The sequence below is a fragment of the Gopherus flavomarginatus genome, chromosome 6 (assembly GCF_025201925.1).
Source record: "Gopherus flavomarginatus isolate rGopFla2 chromosome 6, rGopFla2.mat.asm, whole genome shotgun sequence".
NCBI lineage: Eukaryota > Metazoa > Chordata > Testudines > Testudinidae > Gopherus > Gopherus flavomarginatus.
In genome coordinates this window covers 128,506,870-128,531,543 of record NC_066622.1, presented here as the reverse complement: position 1 = coordinate 128,531,543, position 24,674 = coordinate 128,506,870, and the positions used below count along the sequence as shown (strand labels likewise).

The following is a 24,674-nucleotide window of genomic DNA, read 5'->3' as shown; positions in this document are numbered from 1 at the left end:
TAAACAGTTCTGTGTTTTTCCACATCTTAAAATTATTACATTAATTTGTGATTATTCAAACAGTTTTTTAAAAAGACTGACAACTACACAAGCGTTCACCTTTGCAGAAATTACTTTAACACAGTAAAGAGCAGTACTTTGATTTAATGCCTAGTTTATCTGTATTATTTTCCGGTTTGTTTCATATTGATTAACATACTGTACAAATTATACACAGGCTAATTGTAAAGATTTCCTAGGCATACACTGTATTAAAAGTGGCCTGGAAGAATTGATCAGACACACAGTTATCTATGAATATTTGAAGACTATGTTCAGTACTCAAGAGTTTTTAGTATGGTACAAAAAGGGTTATAATGGAGTAAGCAGTTGAAATCACAAAAAGGAAAACTAGGCTGAAAAAACTCCTAATGATAAGATCTGTTGTACTGTTGAATAGTCACCTATGATAAGTGTGGGAAACCCTATTATATGAGACATTTAAAGTAAGACTGGACAACGTACTAGAAAACATCTGAAGAATGGCTATATTGGATCAGGCCAGTGGTCTGTCCAGCCCCATATCCTGTCTTCTGACAGTAGCCAATGCCAGATGCTTCAGAGGGAATGAATAGAACAGGGCACTTATCGAGTCCATCCATCCCCATTGAAGGAAACTACCTTGCAATGGCAAGTAGAAGGAGTAGGGCTCTGATTCTGAAATCAGATCTGTGCAGTTAGACACTTACCCAGTAGGACTTCCCATGAGCGTATATCAACACTGCAGCTGGGAGCACCCAGCTCAGGTAGACAGATATGCTAGCCCTGTACTACCTAGCACACTAAAAATAACTCTGTGGATGTTGTCTCAGGGCAGTGGCTTGGGCTGGCCACCCTAGTTCAATCCCTAGCAGTCTGATGGGCTTGGACTGAAGCGGCTAGCCCAAGTCACCGCCTGCTACAACATCCACACTTACTTTTAGTATAGTAGTTTGAGCAGAGCTAGCACAAGAGTTTGCTTACCCAGGCAGGGAGGCACGCTCCCAGTTGCAGTGTTTACATTGCTACTGACTTCAGTATACGCGGACTAAAAACTTAAAAATGTGTGTCAGTGGAGTCCACTAAATTCCCTTCTCCCACCTACCCAGAAACATGTACTTTACAAAATATTCCCCACTGCCATGTACTCTTTCATTATTTACTATCACTCCACCTGATTTACCACCACTGCATAATGCAGTTATACTATAAGAAGCAGAGTGACATCTATATTCAGGTTGAATAAACATTTCTATTCAGAGAGAGAGTTTTTGTTTCCTTAACACTTTCCCTTTTACCTGTTAGGCTGAAATTTTGGCAGGTGTTCAGGGTTCAAGAACTTCTTAAAATCTGAGCCAAAATTTTCAACTATTTTCCAGAATGAAATATTTTTTTCATTATTTTTAAAAAAAACATGCAAGCTTAGAAACGTGAAATCTTGGCAGGGTGTTGATGTCTTGGTCGCTAATGTGCCTTTGGGTGACCTGGTGATTTGTCAATGGTATAAGAGTTTAAAAACATGTTTGTGTGTTTTGTGCATGCGCAAGCATGCTTGATTGATTGTTACACAGTATATTCACAAGGAGAGAGAGAGAGAGAGAGGAGATGCGGGAAGGGCAAAAGCCTTTCAGCTTCTGTTTTTCCCCCACCCCACCCCATCCATGGCTCCCACCCAAGCACTATAGGAGGTCTTCATACTCTTGAGCTATAATCCCAGTCGGACAAATTTACTCAGGTCCTTCAGATTAGGAGTCCCATCTGGTGAACCACAGAGAATTCACCTGAGAAGCAAGCTGCTTAGTAATCGAAGTTGGTAGCTCTGCTCTTGAGGTGACTTCATTTGCCACTTTCTCCCTCTCCCTGCTCCTGTTTATACATGGCTAGGAGTGTGGATAAGGAGAGCCTTGAATCTGAAGGCTCAGCACAGAGACGCTCGACTTCCTGAATGCTACTATCTCCTAAAGGAATAATACAAATTGGCAGTGGTGTGCCTGGAATCTCTGGTGTAATAAACTTTTTCTGTATGCATGGTAAAAAGAAAAGTTGACATCAGATGAAGAAAAGAATACAAAAAAATTGTCAATTCTCTTGAATTTGACCCTTCGTGCTGCACTCTGGCGAGGGATGGGTGGATGGGGAGTGTACTGTGCACAGCCTGCAATGGAGCAGGGAGTGGCTCCTAGAATGGACAGTGGGGACTGGTCAGTGCCCCAGGGTAGGGGGTTCCCTGATCCTCCACTGCAAAACAGCACACCCAGAGCCCTCCACCGGCAATCAAGTTGGAGAGGATAGCTCAATGCACGGTGGTTCCCAATACTTCCCAGTGCAAAATAGCAGCATGCACATACTCCACTGCCTGCAAGGCAGATGCTGAGGAAAGGAGGAGGAAGCCTTCCAGCTGTGCCTCTGCTGCTCTCCCAACCCCAGCTTCCCCTCCTCCCCCCAAAAATCCGTCTCCCCAAACTCTTCCTACACATGCTCTCCATGCAGGCTCTATCAGGGAGGCCAAGTGAATGGAGTTGTTTGCCCTGGAGCTGCACTGAAGGGCTAGGGTTCGAAGGGGAGTGGAAAGATGCAGTTTGAGGGGGACAGTGCCCCTACATGCCCCCCAATCTCTTCTCTTTGGATGTGACATCACAACGTGACCAATGTTGCTCTTATGTGGTGGATATGTTGCTGTTACTAAGTGGACAATTCACAGGAGGGAAAAGTCTTCCATGGGGAAATGTTACTCGTAAACGGCGGTTGCTCTTACAAGATGTTGCTGCAAATTAGCATCTACTGTACTTGAATACTGAGGTTGAGAGATTCCAGATGTTATTTATGGTTCCAGAACACTTACACTATCCAGAAGCATGAGTGATCTTGGAAAAGTACTGGCAATATTATGCTTTGCTAAGGTTTTCCATTGTATTAAAAATTCTGATTTCTTATCAAGTGGTAGCTTTATACAACTGCCTAGTTGATGTAGCTTTGCTCCATTCAAGAAAAGGAATGGGAGATTAAATGGGATTATAGCTGTGAGCAGCTCAATCTGGGAAACGGACTAATTCCAGAATTTAGTGTGGGATGTGGTTCAGACAATCTGATCTGTTCCTCTCAGATCTGTAAGGTTAGGAAGAACAGAGCTTATGAATTATTTATGTATAACATAAAAATATAGTTATAGCTAATAGCACTCTAGGACTTTGCTAGGAAAGATTAGGAAATATCATTATGTCACATACACAGTTAAATTTCTTTAATATAACAGCATAATCTCTCCCCAAAACACAATATAAAACCTTAACTAGGATGTACCACTGTCCCACAAACTAAATACTACAGATAGTACTGTGCTTTCATTTCTTTTATGTTATATATATATATATATATATATATAAAGTTGTGTCCTGCAATTTAAAAGAAATGATACATAATAAAGGTACGCAATGAATCTTGGACACTAATATCGATTAATCCTTCTGAGACAGTTCTGGTTTCTCCTTGCCAAAATATGATAAATAGAAAATTAAATAGTCTCTGCTTTGTTCCTTGGAAGATTGCTAAAAGGAGAAGTGAAGCTTCTTCCTCTTACTTTCTGGCAGGAGAGGAGCAGCGTCCATAAGTGCCAAGCATAATAAAACTAAGTAAATTTTAACCTTTGTCACGAAAAGGAAATTAACTAGAAATTAAGAATTGCTTTGAATTTTATGAAAGCAGAGAAAAAGTAGTCAAGGAACTTGAGGAAGGTGACTAGCTGATTGTTTCCATCTTATTTATGGATGCCCTAGGTTGGCTGCTGGTATACATTACTTGAATTATAATAATACTATTCACTTATATGGAACCTTTTCTCTTAGGCTATCAAGGCTGTTATCCTCTCTTTTTCTTATGGGGAAAATCAGAGCAGTTTGGGTTTTTTAGCTGATTTCTATGACTCTGTTAATCCTCCCTAAAATGAAATACGTGAAAAGTTTCATATCTGGCTTGTTGTAATGTGCTTCTAATGTTTTTGTTGAAACATTGAATGCTGTAGTAACTCAATCTCCCATTATTTCATGATAACTTTCAAATAATTATTTATATTCTACTTACTAGTTCCAGATTTCTGTGGTAAGTTTGATTACCAGTTTTAGAATGTAGTTTTCCATTACTGTATTTTTCTAAAGGAGAAAAGCTGTGCAGTAGAATTAAATGTAATATGTTGATGAGACGGATGCTTGAGAAAATTTTAAATTTCAGTGGAACCATTAGCATCTCCATATTATTACTTGTGAAGGGGTCCAAGCAAATCAAGAACATTTTTGATGCACTAAATCTTAACCAGCTTGGGAAATAATAGCATCTAAACTTTACTGAAATCTTACTTGTAAACCACAGTACTTAGTATTAATGGATAGGTTGTGCAGCCATTATTGTATTCAGCTGTGATCTTTATTTTATTTAACTTATATCACACTTCTTTCACTTTGTAATGAAATCAGACATGTCGTGATTTAGCATTGTACTTTGTTTTTAATCTCTTATTCAAACTCTTATTTGGATGCAGGCATGTTTCAATGCAAGACTCTTTTATTTTTTCTTTCAGATGGTCTTCTTGTTGTTGGTGTCCATTCAGCGAAGTTTCCAAACGAAAAGGTTCTCAATAACATTAAAAGTGCTGTTCTTAGATATAACATTACTCACCCTGTTGTAAATGATGCTGATGCAACACTTTGGCATGAGCTGGAAGTGTCTTGCTGGCCAACTCTGGTCATTCTTGGGCCTCGTGGAAATATGCTGTTTTCTCTTGTTGGAGAGGGACACAAAGATCAATTATTTTTATTTACTTCTATTGCTCTAAAGTTCTACAAAGAGAAAGGACAAATCACAGATCACAAAATTGGAATAAAATTGTACAAAGACTCTCTACCTTCTTCTCCCTTGCTGTTTCCTGGCAAAGTGACTGTAGACAATTCAGGAGATAGACTCGTGATAGCAGATACCGGACATCACAGGATTTTGGTTGTCAGGAAAAATGGGCAAATCCTACACACCATTGGAGGTAAGATTTACAGAAATTTCTCAGAATCATGTTATTTTAGAGCATAGGCTCTTCAGAGAAGTCTGTGCATTCTTTGTGTTCAGCGCTCAGCATATTGTAGACATTTGAAACTAATTACTGATTTTTTTTCAACTATTTTGTTTAAGCATTTTGCTTAAAACTCCCCTTTAAATATTTTTTTGGATAGTAAAATAACTTTTAGAACAAATCTATGTGAGAGACTCCATGAATACACTTGTATTCATGTTTCTAATTGCCTCATGTTTCTAATTGTTTCAGTAATTTTGACATTTTTATATTAATTTCAACATGCAGTATAGATAGCAGAGTATAGAATCTGCACAGACAATGACTAGTTATAGATCGCTTTGTGTACATGGTGCTGTACATCTACAAAGCAGGTACTGTGTCGCTCCTTCCCTGACACCATAAAGACAGAATCCGCTGCAAGGGGGTGGGTGAGCCAGGGAGATGAGGCGAGACACGAACACCTCACTCAGTCCACTGACAATGCAATGCTGACGAACCCTTTCTTATTAGTGGGATCCTGGGGCCAGCTGCTAACTAGGGATTCCCTAGGAGCATTGCTCTTTAACAATCTAATGACGTGTCTGCAACAAATTAATTGAAGTCTTGTACTGTTGTATAGGAACCTGAAAGTCTAGAAATTGACAAGAAACAATTGTCAAAGCAAGAATGCAAAAGTGAGAATTAAACTATATATTTAAATTTATTTGCTAAGATAGCCTGGGTAGCAAAGGCACTTTTTAATGTCTCTTTAAAAGTGTTCGGCTTTCTCTTTTGTTCACCACACAGACCTAATCATTCTTCTGCACCACTTATATGCTTTTTTTGTTATAATCTTACACAAAAAAAAGTGAGTAGTGATTGCATCTCATAGGTTCTTTGGTCATAACTATATTAAGCATATTCCTGTTATAACAGCCCAATTATAAGCCATCCTGCTGACAACCACTATTGACAAATTTTGCTATGGGTCTGATGCGAAACCCTTAAAGTTAAGGGAAAGTTTCCAATTAACATCAGTGAGTTTTGGACAAGGCCCTCTGTGTGTATATATGGATTATTTCAGTTCATCTGCCATTTAATAACACCTGCTTCATTGTAGGATGTTTCAGTTATTAAAACAATGCCAGCAATACTACAGTTTTTAAAACAGGAACCTTATTAGTTGAATGACAGCAGATTAAGTATGCAGAACATAATTGTTCAAGTAAAAAATCTAATCAGGACACCAGCGTTAGCACCTTCCACAGCAGCAGAGGTGTTATGTGAATTCTTATGGCATCTCTAACTGCAAAGTATTCCTTAATATGATGTTGGGTTAGCCATTCACTAGTGATTCAAAGGGGAGAGTACTGTGTATTTAATTAGTAAGACCACTTGTCACATCCTGCGCAGTCCCCGAGAGGTCTTGCATCCAAGTACTTTTTGAGCTTGATTTTGCATAACTAATTAAATTTGACATTGTCACATCCTGTATTTGCTATCTGTAAACCCTAGACTGTCATCTTGCAATTTATATGTAAAAGTTAATAGTGATTTGTGTATTTCAGTGACTCAGTAAAAGAGCTGTGGGCAGAAAACAATGTAGCGAAGACTATAATTCAGTAATAAGAGTTGGTATCTACTGAGGTGAAAATAACTTAATTTGCGTCATAGATCGTGATGCAAACTTAATAGTTCATAAGTCTAAATATCTTCCTGTGACAGCTGCAGCTAATTCATTTTACAATATACTCTGTCCCTCATTGTAAGATATGATGCTTACATTTACAGTTCTTTATGTAGATCCTGATGGTCTTCTCTCTCCTTGTCGTGCTGTCTAGAAGGCTAACTAGATCCATTCTTCATGCTGCCCTTTACATGCAGTTCCATACCTGTTTTTTGCTAATAATTTTCGATCAAGAACTGTTTTTGCTAGCTGAACATTACTTTGCTTTAAAGCTTATCCAGAACACTAAATAACTGAAGTAAATAAAAGTAATGAAGTTAAAATGTTTGCAGCTAATTTGCTTTGATGTAACCAGGGCTAAAATACTGAGTGGTGGATTTTCTGAAATTGTGTCTGTCTTAGTCCAAGAAAAGAGGAGCAATTTAGAATCGCAATAAAAGACTTCTGTTGTTAATGTTGCTTGAACGGAGAACCCATGTATGGCTAGAACTGGAGAGAAAAAATGTCAGGATATAGAATTGTGTCATTGCTGTTGCACAGCAAGGTGATTCTGAAATGAAACTATACAGAATAGTTCTAAAAAATAACTGAGCTGTATGCAGAGCTGCAAAAGCACCTTCTGGAAAATGCTTAAATCTGTAAAATAATTGTAGATGTGCTTGCTTACTATTTTCCTTTTTTGTGATGTGAAATCTTATTCTCTTCATTGGTTTGTTTCATGTTTAGGACCAAACAGTGGGAGAAAAGATGGAAGATTTTCAGAGGCAGCATTCAATTCCCCACAGGGGGTGGCTATAAAGAATAACATTATTTATGTTGCTGATACAGAAAACCATCTGATTAGAAAGGTAAAATTTTCATTTAAAAGCAAGTTAAAGGATAACAGTGCAAGTTCTGTTCCCAGTTGCACAGATGAAAATTGACATCAAAGAAATTATTCACAAATTCTGCTGTGTAACTGAGAGTATAATTTGCCCCAGTATTTTTGCCCAATTTGTTTTTAAAGGAATGATGTTCACTTTTGCTATATTTAAATACTTAAAAACTCTTAATGACAGCAATGTAATACTTTCCTAATGGAAAATGTGCAATAATAATTGAAATATTGTGTGCCATGAAATTTTTTATAGTAAAACGATGCATACATGATGATTTGTCCTGACAAATCCCTGATTTGCGTAATGAATATGGAAATTGTTTTCCCTTCATTTCAAGTTAAAACTCTAACATCAGATTCTTATGTACAGTACAAGTACTGTGGCGCTGTGGTAGAGTGAGTCTCATAGTTTTTGTATAGGTATACAATAAAGTAACAAGCCACAAGTAATCATTTACGTTATAATAAATCTCGGATTCTCAATATAGACTCATAGACTCTAGGACTGGAAGGGACCTTGAGAGGTCATCGAGTCCAGACCCCTGCCCTCATGGCAGAATCAAATACTGTCTAGACCATCCCTAATAGATATTTATCTAACCTACTCTTAAATATCTCCAGAGATGGAGATTCCACAACTTCCCTAGGCAATCTATTCCAGTGTTTAACTACCCTGACAGTTAGGAACTTTTTCCTAATGTCCAACCTAAATCTCCCTTGCTGCAGTTTAAGTCCATTGCTTCTTGTTCTATCATTGGAGGCTAAGGTGAACAAGTTTTCTCCCTCCTCCTGATGACACCCTTTTAGATACCTGAAAACTGATATCATGTCCCCTCTCAGTCTTCTCTTTTCCAAACTAAACAAACCCAATTCCTTCAGCCTTTCTTCATAGGTCATGTTCTCAAGACCTTTAATCATTCTTGTTGCTCTTCTCTGGACCCTCTCCAATTTCTCCACATCTTTCTTGAAATGCGGTGCCCAGAACTGGACACAATACTCCAGTTGAGGCCTAACCAGCGCAGAGTAAAGCGAAAGAATGACTTCTCGTGTCTTCTTTACAACACACCTGTTAATGCATCCCAGAATCACGTTTGCTTTTTTTGCAACAGTATCACACTGTTGACTCATATTAAGCTTGTGGTCTACTATGACCCCTAGATCTCTTTCTGCCATACTCCTTCCTAGGCAGTCTCTTCCCATTCTGTATGTGTGAAACTGATTGTTCCTTCCTAAGTGGAGCACTTTGCATTTATCTTTATTGAACTTCATCCTGTTTACCTCAGACCATTTCTCCAATTTGTCCAGATCATTTTGAATTTTGACCCTGTCCTCCAAAGCAGTTGCAATCCCTCCCAGTTTGGTATCGTCCGCAAACTTAATAAGCGTACTTTCTATGCCAACATCTAAATCGTTGATGAAGATATTGAACAGAGCCGGTCCCAAAACAGACCCCTGCGGAACCCCACTTGTTATACCTTTCAAGCAGGATTGGGAGCCATTAATAACTACTCTCTGAGTACGGTTATCCAGCCAGTTATGCACCCACCTTATAGTAGCCCCATCTAAATTGTTCTTTCCTAGTTTATCTATAAGAATATCATGCGAGACCGTATCAAATTCCTTACTAAAGTCTAGGTATATCACATCCACCGCTTCTCCCTTATCCACAAGGCTCGTTATCCTATCAAAGAATGTTATCAGATTAGTTTGACACGATTTGTTCTTTACAAATCCATGCTGGCTATTCCCTATCACCTTACCACCTTCCAAGTGTTTGCAGATGATTTCTTTAATTACCTGCTCCATTATCTTCCCTGGCACAGAAGTTAAACTAACTGGTCTGTAGTTTCCTGAGTTGTTTTTATTTCCTTTTTTATAGATGGGCACTATATTTGCCCCCTTCCAGTCTTCTGGAATCTCCCCCATCTCCCATGATTTCCCAAAGATAATAGCTAGAGGCTCAGATACCTCGTCTATTAACTCCTTGAGTATTCTAGGATGCATTTCATCAGGCCCTGGTGACTTGCAGGCATCTAACTTTTCTAAGTGATTTTTTACTTGCTCTTTTTTATTTTATCTTCTAAATCTACCCTCTTCCCGTAAGCATTCACTATATTAGACATTCCTTCAGACTTCTCAGTGAAGACCGAAACAAAGTCGTCATTAAGCATCTCTGCCATTTCCAAGTCTCCCGTTACTGTTTCCCCCTCCTCACTGAGCAGTGGGCCTACCCTGTCCTTGGTCTTCCTCTTGCTTCTAATGTATTGATAAAAAGTCTTCTTGTTTCCCTTTATTCCCATAGCTAGTTTGAGCTCATTTTGTGCCTTTGCCTTTCTAATCTTGCCTCTGCATTCCTGTGTTATTTGCCTATATTTGTCCTTTGTGATCTGACCTAGTTTCCATTTTTTATATGACGCCTTTTTATTTTGTAGGTCACGCAAGATCTCGTGGTTAAGCCAAGGTGGTCTTTTGCCACATTTTCTATCTTTCCTAACCATCGGAATAGCTTGCTTTTGGGCCCTTAATAGCGTCCCTTTGAAAAACTGCCAATTCTCCTCAGTTGTTTTTCCCCTCAGTCTTGATTCCCATGAGACCTTACCTATCAGCTCTCTGAGCTTACCAAAATCCGCCTTCCTGAAATCCATTGTCTCTATTTTGCTGTACTCCCTTCTACCCTTCCTTAGAATTGCAAACTCTATGATTTCATGATCACTTTCACCCAAGCTTCCTTCTACTTTCAAATTCTCAACAAGTTCCTCCCTATTTGTTAAAATCAAGTCTAGAACAGCTTCCCCCCTAGTAGCTTTTTCAACTTTCTGCAATAAAAAGTTGTCTGCAATGCAGTCCAGGAACTTATTGGATAGTCTGTGCCCCGCGGTGTTATTTTCCCAACATATATCTGGATAGTTGAAGTCCCCCATCACCATCAAATCTTGGGCTTTGGATGATTTTGTTAGTTGTTTGAAAAAAGCCTCATCCACCTCTTCCACCTGATTAGGTGGCCTGTAGTAGACTCCCAGCACGACATCACCCGTGTTTTTTACCCCTTTTAGCCTAACCCAGAGACTCTCAACACTTCCATCTCCTATGTCCATCTCCACCTCAGTCCAAGTGTGTACATTTTTAATATATAAGGCAACACCTCCTCCCTTTTTCCCCTGTCTATCCTTCCTGAGCAAACTATACCCATCCACACCAACATTCCAGTCGTGTGTATTATCCCACCAAGTCTCAGTAATGCCAACAATGTCATAGTTGTATTTATTTATTAGCACTTCCAGTTCTTCCTGCTTATTACCCATACTTCTTGCATTTGTATATAGGCATCTAAGATACTGGTTTGATCTTGCCTCCCAGCTTTGCCCTGACCCTCCTTTCTCTCTGCCATTATATCCCGTGCTCCCTCCTGTTTCCAACCCATCTCCCAGGTCTTGTTCCCCACTTACCTGTGGGCTTTGCTCACCTGTCCCCGTCGAACCTAGTTTAAAGCCCTCCTTACTAGGTTAGCCAGTCTGTGCGCAAATAAGGCCTTTCCCCTCCTAGAAAGGTGAACGCCATCTGTGCCTAGCAGTCCTTCCTCGAATAGCATCCCGTGGTCCAGGAAGCCAAAGCCCTCCTGGTGACACCATCTTCGCAGCCAGGCATTCACCTCCACGATGCATCTGTATCTGCCCGGGCCCCTACCTTCGACAGGAAGAATCGAAGAGAATACCACCTGCGCTCCAAACTCCTTAACCCGTACTCCCAGAGCCCTGTAGTCACTCTTGATCTGCTCAGTGTCACACCTCACAGTATCATTTGTGCCCACATGGATGAGTGGCATGGGGTAGTAGTCAGAAGGCCGGATAATCCTCGACAATGGCTCTGTAACATCTCGGATACGGGCCTCTGGCAGGCAGCATACCTCCCGGGATGAACGGTCAGGGCGACAGATGGGTGTCTCCGTCCCCCTCAGCAGAGAGTCTCCAACCACCACTACCCTACGTTTCTTATTATCAGTGGTGGCAGCAGACCTCCCAGCCTTAGGGGTACGAGGCTTCCCCTTCTTAACTGTTGGGGGTGATTCCTTCTCTCCTGTATCAAGAAGAGCATAACGGTTATCTATTACCACAGCAGGAGGGTTTGCAGCAGGGGTGGAGCACTGCCTGCTGCCAGAAGTAACCAGCTGCCAGTGTCCACCCTGAGCCATCTCCTCCTCCACTGGTGTGTCAGTAGTCCTGTGAACTGGGACAGCTACGTCAGCTGTCTCCACATGGATACTGTCCAGGAATTGCTCGTGGATACGGATGTTCCTCAGCCTAGCCACCTCCTTCTGTAGCTCTCCCACCTGCTGCCTGAGAGATTCCACCAGTAGGCACCTTGCACATTGGATGCCACCCCCAGCCTGGATATCAGTAAGTGGAAATTGCAAGTTACAGTCTTTGCAAGCCCACACCAGAATCTGGGTAAAAGCATCCATGCTTTGGTGCTCTGTCTGGCTACAGGCGCAGGTGGAGGAGACAGAAGCAGTGCTGCCACAGGTGTTGCGGGTCCTCCTCCTCACCATCGTAAGCCTCCCTCTGTCAATCTCTCTCAAAGTCCCATCTGCAGCTTCCTGTCCACTCTGCTCTGCTTTAAACAGAAAGGTTTTGGATGTGGCTTGGTTTATAGGTTCAGGGGACCAATGGGTCACAGATGAGACGGACAAGGGACCCCCACTCCCTTCCTACTCCCCTTCCAAACTCCCTTGCGAAACTCCCTGTTAGCAGCTCCTGGTCGCTAAGCTCCCTGGTCACTTGTGCACAGCTTTATGAAGCCCTGGCCTGAGTGAATGCCCCGCCCACTGGTTAAGGCTCAGCCAATTACCAGAGGCTTCTAGCTTTCAAACCTTCCTTGGTAGCTCCGCCTCCAACTGCCAGCTAAGCACACGGTCCTGTGAATTTATAGACTCAGATCTCCCCCCGGTTCTTAAGTGAAGGGTTATGCTGTTGTAAATGCAATCTTCCTTAAATTTGTGGTTTGGATCTTGGATTTGACCTGTGATTGAGTATGTCTACACGACGAGATTATTCCGATTTTACATAAACCAGTTTTGTAAAACAGATTGTATAAAGTCGAGTGCATGTGGCCACACTAAGCACATTAATTCGGCGGTGTGCGTCCATGTACCGAGGCTAATGTCGATTTCCAGAGCGTTGCACTGTGGGTAGCTATCCTGTAGCTATCCCATAGTTCCTGCAGTCTCCCGCGCCCATTGGAATTCTGGGTTGAGATCCCAATGCAAAAAACAGTGTCGCAGGTGATTCTGGGTAAATGTCGTCACTCAATTCTTCCTCCGTGAAAGCAACGGCAGACAATCATTTTGCGCCCTTCTTCCCTGGATTGCCGTGGCAGACGCCATAGCATGGCAACCATGGAGCCCGTTTTGCCTTTTGTCACTGTCACCATATGTGTACTGGATGCTGCTGACAGATGCGGTACTGCAGTGCTACAAAGCAGCATTCATTTACCTTTGCAAGCTAGCTGACGGTTACCATCCCTATTGCACCGTCTGCCATGCCATTGTAAATTGGCTATGAGATGGCAGTTATCAGTCATTCTGTACTGTCTGCTGCTGTCATGGGTGCTCCTGGCTGGCCTTGCTGAGGTCAGCCGGGTGCGCATGGACAAAAATGGGAATGACTCCCCAGGTCATTCCCTTCTTCATGTTTTGTCTAAAAATAGAGTCAGTTCTGCGTAGAATGTGGGGCAAGTGTACTAGAGAACCAGAGAGCACAGCCGCTCCGTGTCAGAGCCCCAGAGATCCCGCAGAAATGATGAACTGCATGCCATTCTAGGGGGTACCCCTGCAACAACCCCACCCGTTGCTTCCCTCCTCCCCCAACCCTCCTGGGCTACCGTGGCAGTGTCCCCCCATTTGTGTGATGAAGTAATAAAGAATGCAGGAATAAGAAACACTGACTTTTTAGTGAGATAAAATGAGAGGGAGGCAGCCTCCAGCTGCTATGATAGTCCAGGCAGTACAGAATCTTTTCTTTAGGCATGAAAGGGGGGGGGGGGGACTGATAGAGCTGAGCCTCCAGTTGATGATGAGGACGGTTACCAGCCTTTCTGTACCATCTCCCGGGAATGACTGGGAGTCATTCCCATTTTTACCCAGGTGCCCCCGGCCAACCTCACCGAGGCCAGCCAGGAGCACTCACGGGCTGATGATTACAATGGCAGACGGTACAATAAGACTGCTGTCCACCAGGAAAGGGACGCTGCTGTTCAGCGCTGCAGCACCCCGTCTACCAGCAGCATGCAGTAGACATAGGATGATATTGGAAAAGAAGTGCGAAACTTTTTTTTCCCTTTTCTTTCGGGGGGGGGAAGGGTGTAAATTGACAACATATACCCTGAACCACCCGGGACATTGTTTTTGACCCTTCAGGCACTGGGAGCTCAGCCAAGAATGCAAATGCTTTTTGGAGACTGTGGGATAGCTGGAGTCCTCAGTACCCCCTCCCTCCCTCCATGAGCGTCCATTTGATTCTTTGGCTTTCCATTATGCTTGTCACACAGCACTGTGCTGTGGCCTCTGTCTATCATAGCCTGGAGATTTTTTCAAATGCTTTGGCATTTCGTCTTTTGTAACAGAGGTGTGATAGAACAGATTTGTCTCCCCACACAGCGATCAGATCCAGTATCTCCCGTACGGTCCATGCTGGAGCTCTTTTTGGATTTGGGACTTCATCGCCACCTGTGCTGATCAGCGCTCCACACTGGGCAAACAGGAAATGAAATTCAAAAGTTCGCGGGGCTCTTCCTGTCTACCTGGCCAGTGCATCCGAGTTCAGATTGCTTTTCAGAACGGTCACAATGGTGCACTGTGGCCAATGCAGAGGCCAATACCGTCGATTTGCAGCCTCACTAATCCTAATCCGACATGGCAATACCGATTTCAGCGCTACCCTTCTCGTCGGGGAAGAGTACAGAAACTGGTTTAAAGAGCCCTTTATATCGATATAAAGGGCCTTGTTGTGTGGACGGGTGCAGGGTTAAACCGGTTTAACGCTGCTAAATTCGGTTTAAACGCGTAGTGTAGACCAGGCCATTGATTCAGAAGACCCAGGAGTTGAAGTTCATGGGAGCAACAAGATGAAATCTTACTGATGAAAGCAGTTTCTACATACTATAGAAACTTATTGCTTTAGCACATAGTTATTCCTAGATAATTAACCATTGCCCTTTTTCTAAAGGGGAACCTCGATAGTATAGTCTTTAAAGAACTGAGGTAATCAAAAGCTGTTTTTATGTGCTTTCAGTTGTTTTTGATGCTTGCAAAAGGCAAATGTAAAAGTGGAATTATTGGTACAGATGTGGTGTTATATTGCATATAGACAGACTCTTCTTTATTCCTTTTTTACATAATCATCAGGATTAATTAATGTCAAATTGGAGGAAGATTGAATCAGAAAATCCTTTCTGAAAATTGAAAATGAACGCAGGAGGAGAGAAAGGGATTGGAAGGCAGAAATGAAACAGAACATTCTTTTTCATAAGAATAGGCATAAATTAAGCTTTGTCTACACTAGCAGTTTGGTCGCTCAGGGGTGTGAAAAATCACCCGCCTGACTGATATAAGTTTCACCAACAAAAGCGCTGGTCTGGACAGCTCTCTCCCGCCGGCATAGAGCCGAGAGCTCCTACACAGGAGACCTTATAGCGGCACAGCTGCAGTGGTATAGCTGTGCTGCTGTAAGATCTGTAGTGTAGACATAGCCTGAGTTGCACATCTTATTAAGTAAATTGTAGAGAATCATTTGCTTTGTGCACGTTATGATACATGGTATGTTTTTGTGTGTATATAATTTTTTTAAAACACATTGTTTTATTTTAAAATAAAATTCTAACATAGGTATCCATTGTTTACCCATGCACTTTTCTAAAGAAGATTGATGTGTTTCTTTAGTTGCTTTGACTTAATCATGACAGGTCATTTTACCATTTTGGTGCAGATGGAACATAAGTTAAGGCTTTTCAATAAGTCTCCTAATTTTAGCAAAGTGTTAATTGTCTTGTAAAATACCTGACACTCAAATTGGCAATCAATTTCTGTCTGTAGGCAACTTGTTACATAGCAGACTTTCTGCTTTAGGATAAGTCTACTCTGGAGCTAGATCTGTAATTCCTAGCTTGTGTAGACATATCAACTCTAGCCCTGATCAAACTAGCTTGTTAAAAACTAGAAGTGAAGCCTCCATGGCATGAGTAGTGCATTGGGCTAACCACCCATGAGAGTGGTCCGATCTGAAACCCTAGGCACATACTTGGAGTGGCTAGCCCATTCTATTACTCACAGAACCACAGCTGTACTTCTACTTTTAGTGTGCTCACTTGATGAGAGCTAGCACGGGTGTGTTTACTCAACTGGGAAATTACATCTCCAGCTACAGTGTAGATATAGCCTTAGACATTTAGGTCAGTTAGCTAAGGAATAAGTCAATATCACCGTGTATGAAATCATTATATGTATTACTTTTTTCCCTTCTAGATTGACCTTGAATTAGAGATGGTGAACACTGTAGCAGGCATTGGAATACAAGGCACAGACAAGGAGGGTGGAGCAAAAGGAGAGGAGCAGCCCATCAGCTCACCGTGGGATGTGATCTTTGGAAGTTCAGGTATTGTATCAATTGAGCTTGAAATTTTGCACATTTAAATTTTTTTTTTTTTACTAATTGTCTAATTCTTAGATGTAAAATCAATCCGTTTTCATAATCATGCCTAATGAATGATGGCTTCATACATACAGATTCCACCATTTTCCGCAGGTATCAAATCCATGATTTTTAGCATAAAAACATAAAACTCTGCTACCTGAAGAGAACTTTGTGACTTGTAGGCTGAATAATCCCTGGGATCAGACACTAGAGGGAGTCATAATCACTATTAGCCAGGATGGGTAAGGAATGGTGTCCTTAGCCTCTGTTTGTCAGAGGGTGGAGCTGGATGGCTGGAGAGAGATCACTTGATCATTACATGTTAGGCTCTCACTCCCTGTGGAGGATCTGGCATTGGCAACTGTCGGTAGACAGGATACTGGGCTGGATGGACCTTTGGTCTGACCCAGTATGGCCGTTCTTATGTTCTTAATCTGGCCAAAAATGAAAGCTCTACACAACTGATAAGACCAAAAAAAAAAACTCCACTTCCCACAGATATATAACTTTCTTTCCCAGTAAGGTTGATACACATTTGAGTTTGACATCACATAACTGTAATTTAATATTTTACTTTTTCACTCAGTGTCTATTCCAACATGATTTAGCAGCAGCTGTTTCAAGATCCATAACAATTAGAAACCAATATTTCATACCACCTTAAAGTTTGGAACCTCAGTATTCAGTTGGTATAAAAAGTTGACTTCTAACTCCAGCATTTCTTCTAAATAAGCCTGTAAAATAATGTCAGAACTTGAAGGTGTAGGCAAACAAGAATGTGACGTGAATGGTATGAGTTGAGTCTGATATCTCTAATTAGAAGTACTTTGGTGGGCGCAGTACAAATACTTTCAGGACAGTAAAGTTTTCTATGTACTAACATTGGGTCAGATATCCCAGAAAAACAATCTGAGTGTGACTTTAAAGAACTTAAATCTGTATAATGGAGAGTAGCACCACCAGTGGACTTGGTTATTGGGAAGCGTGACAGGTAACTGCACCCATATGTATTATTAGCATTTTTTAGCCTGTCCTGTATTAGTGCTACATGATCTTTCTTTTCTGTGTGGTTTCTATCCAAAGAGTTTTCCCCATATAATTAGGGTTCATCAATAACCTGCCTACAAAAGGTCCAGTCACTAATGTGAAAGGAATTCCTTGCCTTGGAAAGTGTGGTGTAGCTAGAGGTGGTCTTCTGAACTTTATCCTGACTGGTTATGCCATTCTGTTTTATTTCTGTGACGTGATGTAATGAGTAGCCAATTGTCTTGATTATATGGGTATCGTCTTTTGTGGGACCATACGACACCCTGAACTGCGACAAACAGATATGTACAGACTCGAACTGTGCAGTGTGTAACTTAAGCTGCTTAGTGGAGCCGTTTGAAATATCCAGTAGGCAAGTGTATATTTTGCTTATAATTTATTTCATGGTTCTGGCCTCTGTTTCTATCAGGTGCCAACAAAATCTGTTTATTTTCTGTTTTTTAAAGATAGCATTGATTGTTAAATGAGGCATTAACTGATGGGCTCTTTGTGAGAGACAAGAATAGAAATTGTGGATAACAGCCTAGGCATCTGACACATTAAAAATATAGTGCCTGATTTTCCACTGCCTTTCACCTTCTGATTTGATAGCGTTTTACTTTCACATTTCACAAATATAAATGACTGCACATAATGAAAGGCGGTAGAGAATCAGGTCTACATGGTATTTAGCTTCATGACAGGTTGATTCTTGATACAGTTGCCAGATTTTTATATATGCCAGATTTTGTAAATGCTCTTACCTCAAAACTTGTGTAGATTTTTCAAACTGAATTAGGTCCTAGCAATCAATTGTCCTCTTATATGCATATTTACTAGACTTAAATCAATACTCTCTCTTTTTATTTGTTTACCTTTTTAAAAAATGTTTAGTGCTTCTCTAGTGCCAGCTAGACAGCCCTGGAGACTGAAATCTTCTAGCTATACACAGAACAGTCACAGCAGGGACATCAGTAGGGCCTGCTTTCTGGATGTTCTACCTTGACCCTGACCTCGAGATCCATCTCTGTTGCTGAAAGCATAGTCCTTTCTAGGCCCCTCTGGTCTTCTGGTGTCTCTGTTGAAGCCACTGAGTACCAATTGTGATGTTTTTGGGTACGTATTCTCTAGAAACTGGTCAGTGACCACAAACTCATTTTGCTTAACGGAGGCTATTGAAAAGCCTTTCAGCTCGTAATAATTTTTATCCATCACCAGCTGGGCCCAAATTTGTACCAAGATCCAAAGACAATGTTCTGCATTACATTTCCAGTCCCCCTTAATGAGTGCCATTTGTATGACTTCAGTTCTTACTGACTGATATCCAACAATTCAGAGTTGGCAGGATAGTTTGATAATTTAGAGTATATTTGCCTGTTTAGATGCTAGTGTGCATTACAGTCCTATCACTTATACTAATGTATCTATGTAAAGGACATTCAGATTTATCTTATATGGTGTTCAGAAAATATTACTATTGTAACCATAATATTTTAAAATGTGAAATAAGATGAAATGTGTCACACTAAAGCTTTTGTGGAACCACAAGGTAATGTAAACAGCTTCCCTTTAATAGTGGTAAAATATGTGATTTGATATGTTAGAATATATATATTCATAATTCAAGTAATGCTATATAAAATACAATTTTGTAGGAAATTTTCAATATTCTGGGCAAAGAAACAGAGGTTCCATTTCCAGGCAGAGATTCAGCTGTCCTGTTGATGTTCAGTGTGCTGTGTTAAGATAAGCAGAACTGATGTTCACAGTGCATTGGGAATTGATGTATTAATGTCTATGTTGTGGATTTGGTGGTTTAAATAAGGGACCGGATTTTGAAAAGTCACTTCTCTGCATGTCCAAATGCCAACGAGATTGTACCATCTCTAATTTGCATGTGCAGCAAGTATCTGCAGGCAAGCTGGGGGTTACATGAGCAAATCAAGGTTGATGAAATATGAATTGTTTCATTTGACTTGTGTTGCTAACTGGCATAGTGTATGTAATAAAGATTACCTATAGCACACATTTTCACTTTCCTGCATGGCCTCTCCTCTCTAAGTAGGATGTACCTAACTTAAACTAGTATGTACATAACATAACTATGCCCCAGATGCACAAGGAATTTTTTTTTCAGAGCATATATGTATACAGATTTCATAGGATTTTAAACAAGAGACAGTTGTAAGTCTCTTTTTATATGCCAAAAGCCATGATATTCAGGGTATGAAAGGCAGGCGAAAAGAGGCTTATATGCTTAAGCTCTGTATATATTATACTAGACACTTACAATATAAAAAAACTTGTGCTGACCTTTTTCAAAGTCTCAAAGAAAAAGGTTACATCTTAAAAGTGAACCGCCTTTTCCATATCAGTTTGTTGTCTTAAGAGATTAATTCTTCTCTGTAAAGTAATTTATAGCGTGCATTAGTATATTAAAAGACTTCTATACTAAGTTTTTTTTTTAATTGCTTGTGTGTTTCGCTAGAGAACAGAAACAATTTCAAATATTTTGTATTGATTTAAAAATGCCATTGTTTATATTGACATATCACTGGTGCTCTTACAACATTAGATCAATTAGTGGTCAGTTCTGTTTCAAAATGTTCATCACAAAGACATGAAGTATATGGTTGTGTGTAGTTATAACATTTCACAATGTTTGGATTCCAGGTGATCTAGAGTCTGATCCAAAGTCCGAGGGACTTTGGATCAGGCCCTTACTGTGGAATTGTGGCTTGATAATTCAGGAAAGGGGTCTTATATCAAATATATGGATCATAGATTGTAGCCTTAGGTTTTTAAGTAAAGCATTTCACAAAATTTGTTCTGAAATCTGTTTAAATTCTATGTGCTTGCTGTTATTTTGCAATATATCAAGAAGCAAACTTCTAAATTCAAATGTGAAAAGCTATGTAGTAGATGGTCTGGTCATCGTAGAAAACACTGCAGAATTTTTATTTAGAGGGACAAACCATTCAAACAATCAGACAATCAAAAGAAATTGAAATGGATACACTAATGGGTATTATTCTAGGATCACCGATATGGTCTGTGTGTCAGTACTTGATCGATTTATGCAGGACCTGGAAGGAAGGTGCATTGAACACAATCAGACACTAAAAGCATTAAAATGGCCCTGGATAAAGCAAATCACTTGATACTTGGACCACATTTCATCAAGGATCTCAGTGTCCTGTTTATCAGGCCTCACAACATCCCTATGAGATTAGTTAGCTTTTTGTATACCCATTTTACAGTTGGCAAAAACTGAGGCAAAGAGGTTAAGTGACTGCTGAGCCACCAGAAGAAAACTGAAACAAATATATCTTTTTAAGGTAGAGAGTTTATGAAGACAAGACAGAAAACAGTTGATAAAATCCTGTTTTTATTTCTGATTCCATTGCTGTGTCCATTGAAATGTTGTCTTAGTCTGCTTTATAATTCTTCAGTGGACCTCATGGGTTAAATCCTGGCCCCACTGAAGTCAATGACAAAACTCCCATTGACTTAAATGGGGTAGTATTTCACCCCATTTTTTCATATGGATGGGTATGCCTTTAAAAATGTATTAATTTGTGTGTACTTTTGAAGCTCTCTTCTATTTTTATTCAGTGGCTGTTGAAAGCAAGTGATACTTAAATGCACAGTTGATCTAAGTGCGAAATGTTCTTGATAGCTGCATTCTTACTGGAAGGAACGGAACTGTGACCCATGTTTAGTGACATAGCTGTGTGCGTTAGATTCCAAAATCCAATCTTGAACTACATGATTTGCATCTATTTATAGAAACACCAAGTGTTGACCGCACTTTCAGCAAACTACTTGGAAGTTTGTACTTTCTTCAAACTGCTGTAAATTTTATATGGATCAAATTGAAATGAAACTGCAGTATTTTATTAAAGTAGTACACATTCTATTACCTTTAAAAGGCAGAGAAATGTAAGATTTTTCCATATTTCTGTTAACGGCTTATTTACAAAAATTGCATTCCAGGGGAGATGCTATAATTTTTCTCAATTATTCTTGATGATTCACCCATAATTCCACACAATGATAATAATTGAATGCTATTTAACAGATGCTCCTTGATTTCCCGGATCATCAAGGCACAGAAAAAGCTCTGAACTTTGGCTCTTTGTTATCACAGAGTTTGACTATTTTAGGCTCTCTAAACGCACATTTCTCGTGACCTCATTACACAATGTGTGTTCTAATTTACAGAAGATCTTGTAATAGAAATATAATTGGAATGTAACAGTAGGGGCTACAGATGTACTTGTGAATGAGATCCCAAAATTCCCAGATATGTATTTGTAAAGGAAAACTTAAGGGTCTTTCTGTCAGATACTTCGAAGAACAAAATTTAAAAATTGTTCAATAGTTGAGGACAGGGCTGGGCAAATGAGTGGAAGGTGACACGGGGATTTTATTTCCCATATCAAAAGTACTTAAGGAGAAAAGGTCTTTTGAGAAAGTGGAATAAAAAAGTCACAGCAAAACATCATGCCATGCACAAGTAGAGTAGCCAGGAAATTTTTCACTGTTTTGGAAAGATTTCATAGTGTGTAATTTCCTTGGACATATTATCTGAATGTATGGAACAGCTGTCTTCAGCCTTGCTTACAAAACTCACAGAAGGAAAGAATAAATAGCTATAATGAGAACTTTCACATGTCCTAAACAAGTTGTGTCCTGGGTTCTCCACCCCATCCTGCAAGTGTAATAATTCCTACATTGGCAATGTTTTTCCATTTAGGCATCTGAAGAGAAACTAATCGAGGAGAAACTTGGCACAGAGTTAATAAAGTTTTGTGTGGTCAAGTAGTCAGCTACTCTTATACACTTCGTAACAACTGCACAGCAATCAATTTAAGCTATTAACTTCTATTTACAGTTCTTTATCAAGCCAAAAGAATGGTGTTTAGGGGATAAGATTGATGTTTAAGGGGTTATTAAAATACCTTAGGTTCCATTAATAATTTAAATGTACATAATAGAAATATGTTACAAGAAAAACGTAGGTGTTTTAATATTACAAAACTGCCTTTTACTAGAAAAAAGATCTTTTGAACAGAAATAACAAGGAAACACTTCATTCCATAGCGTGTAATGACTTGTAAAGGCAAATTTCCAGTGACAAATTTATAAAACTTAATTTGATAGCTGTAATTTCTAATAATTTAGATTTCTCTGAATTTTGACAAAGTGGATGATTATGATCCTTTCTGATAGTAAAATGAAACATTGGTTCTAGCAAAGTTGTAAACATAACGAACGGTAAATTTAATATTTCCCAATCTGCAAAATTTGCAATGTACTTTGTAAAATATTATATTTGTACATGTAATGATGATTGCATATTCTGTTTTCCACAGTCAGTAACTTTGTTCTGTTAAGCATATTCAGACTGTGATTAAAAAACCTAACCAGTGGGCATTAATAAATTGATTGTGAATTAGATTCCTAAGCACTGTTTGAAGTTCTGGATTTTTTTCTGTACTGTGAATGCCAGATGCATAGCTGCCAAAAATAAACATGCGTGACAACTCCTAGAGAGATTTTAAGTCATCTTCTGTTGTTCTAATTTGATGGTAAAAGTTCTTTGGAATACTAACTATCTAGTTTAAGGGGAAATTGTTGTTATTGCTGCTCAATAATTTTAATATATTTTTAAAATAGTATCAAACAAGATATGTAAGATTGCTTAGCTGTCTATCTTTGATTTTTTCTATAGTACCCATCACTGTAATATCAAAGCACTGAAGTGTTGAGCTAGATCTGCATATTAGGGTGACCACGTAGCAAGTGTGAAAAATCGGGATGGGGGTGGGGAGTAATAAGTGCCTATATAAGAAAAAGTCCCCAAAATCAGGACATCTGGTCACCCTACTGCATATTGATGTTAATAGCGGGCTTAATCAAGGATTCTGCTCTTCACCCTTTCCACGTTTGAGGAAGCAGTGTTAGGTTTCTATTTTGTTTTTTAATCCACTTTGGTTATGCTAGTAAAGATTTTAGTGAAAATTAATATTGCATTATATGTTCCTGTTGTAATCTTCATCCTCTCTGGTCCCATCTGCAACCCTTGTTTGACTTTCCTTGCTGTTTTATGTCTAACTTTGATTGAAAGTTCATCAAGTCAAGGATTTGTCTTAATTTTTTTTTCTTCCAGTGGGCCATATGCACCTGTGGAGATGTGTAAACATAGGTTGCCATGAAATTTAAGAAAAGGAATTGTATTTTGTACATGCAGCAAAGCTTTGTGCTCTTTCTGCACCTGCACTTAACTAACAAAGAACACTCCAAGAACTGTGCAGTTTCACACACACAGATGTTTTGTGTGTGATAAAACAGTATGTAGTGATTTTGCTGTTTTATCATGCGAAAAAAGCACAGGAATTTTAACTTTCCTAAAATACAGCGAAGAAAAAATCAAAAAGCACAAAATCCCCACCTACTCATAATGGTAGAGACTCAAGCTGTGGCCATCTTTCCTGGATTTACTCTCTCTGGATCTGAATCAGGCTGAGGGATGATCTAAGGAATATTTTTTTTCTTCAGTGAGATAATCCAGTCATTTGTAGGTGTTGGGTGAAATCCTGGCCCTATTGAAGTTAACAGCCAAACTCCCAGTGACTTCAGTGGGGCCATGATTTCACCCATTGTGCCCATCTACATATACTTAAACATGAGTGCGGTCTGCTGCATGAAAGTTATTCTTTCTTGCCTCTTATATGTTGGCAAGGGATGTGTGCACTGACAGATTTCTACCCTATTTTTTAAAAAAAAATAAAATGAGTAGATGGGAAGAATATTTTCCATCTTCAGTCTAGTTAGGAAATGTTAGTGCTGTCATCCAAGAGACATGACTTTGATTCCCAGCCTCTTTATCTCCAGACTGGAAGTAGGCATGCAGTCCCAGGACAGTGGAGAGTGGAGATTTGCTACAATCCTGGGAATCTGATCCTTTCTGACAGAGATCGTTGTTGACTAGTTATAAAATAAATCCTTTCCAGTCTTCCTTGCTGAAAAAATTGTGGTTATAACACAGGCCCCAATCCAGTAATCACTTATTCATGGGCTTAACTTTACTAAGTGATTTAGTCAATAGTAGTGCATGCTTAAGGTTAAGTATGTTCATGAATGTTTGCAAGATCAGGGCCATAGACCCTTAACAGTAAGGATATAGAGGAGAGGAAAATGGAGGATCCCAGAAACTCCAGAAGTAAAGTGGAGATCTGCTTGGGGGAAAGTGCAATTTGAAACTGTGTTGGTATAATTTTCTTTTTTTGCAAAACAAATCCTGTCTCATGAGATAATGCATCAAAAGCTCTAATTTGTTAG

At 39.8% G+C, this 24,674-nt stretch overlaps 1 protein-coding gene across 1 annotated transcript in view; it reads left to right on the top strand.

Moving 5' to 3' along the window:
* Positions 1 to 24,674, top strand: part of NHLRC2 (NHL repeat containing 2) — a 60,569-nt gene that overhangs the window by 17,522 nt on the left and 18,373 nt on the right. The window contains exons 3-5 of the mRNA XM_050958979.1: positions 4,589 to 5,044; positions 7,467 to 7,588; positions 16,133 to 16,262. Of these exons, the coding sequence (XP_050814936.1) occupies positions 4,589 to 5,044; positions 7,467 to 7,588; positions 16,133 to 16,262 (708 nt within the window). The remainder of the gene's footprint in view (positions 1 to 4,588; positions 5,045 to 7,466; positions 7,589 to 16,132; positions 16,263 to 24,674) is intronic.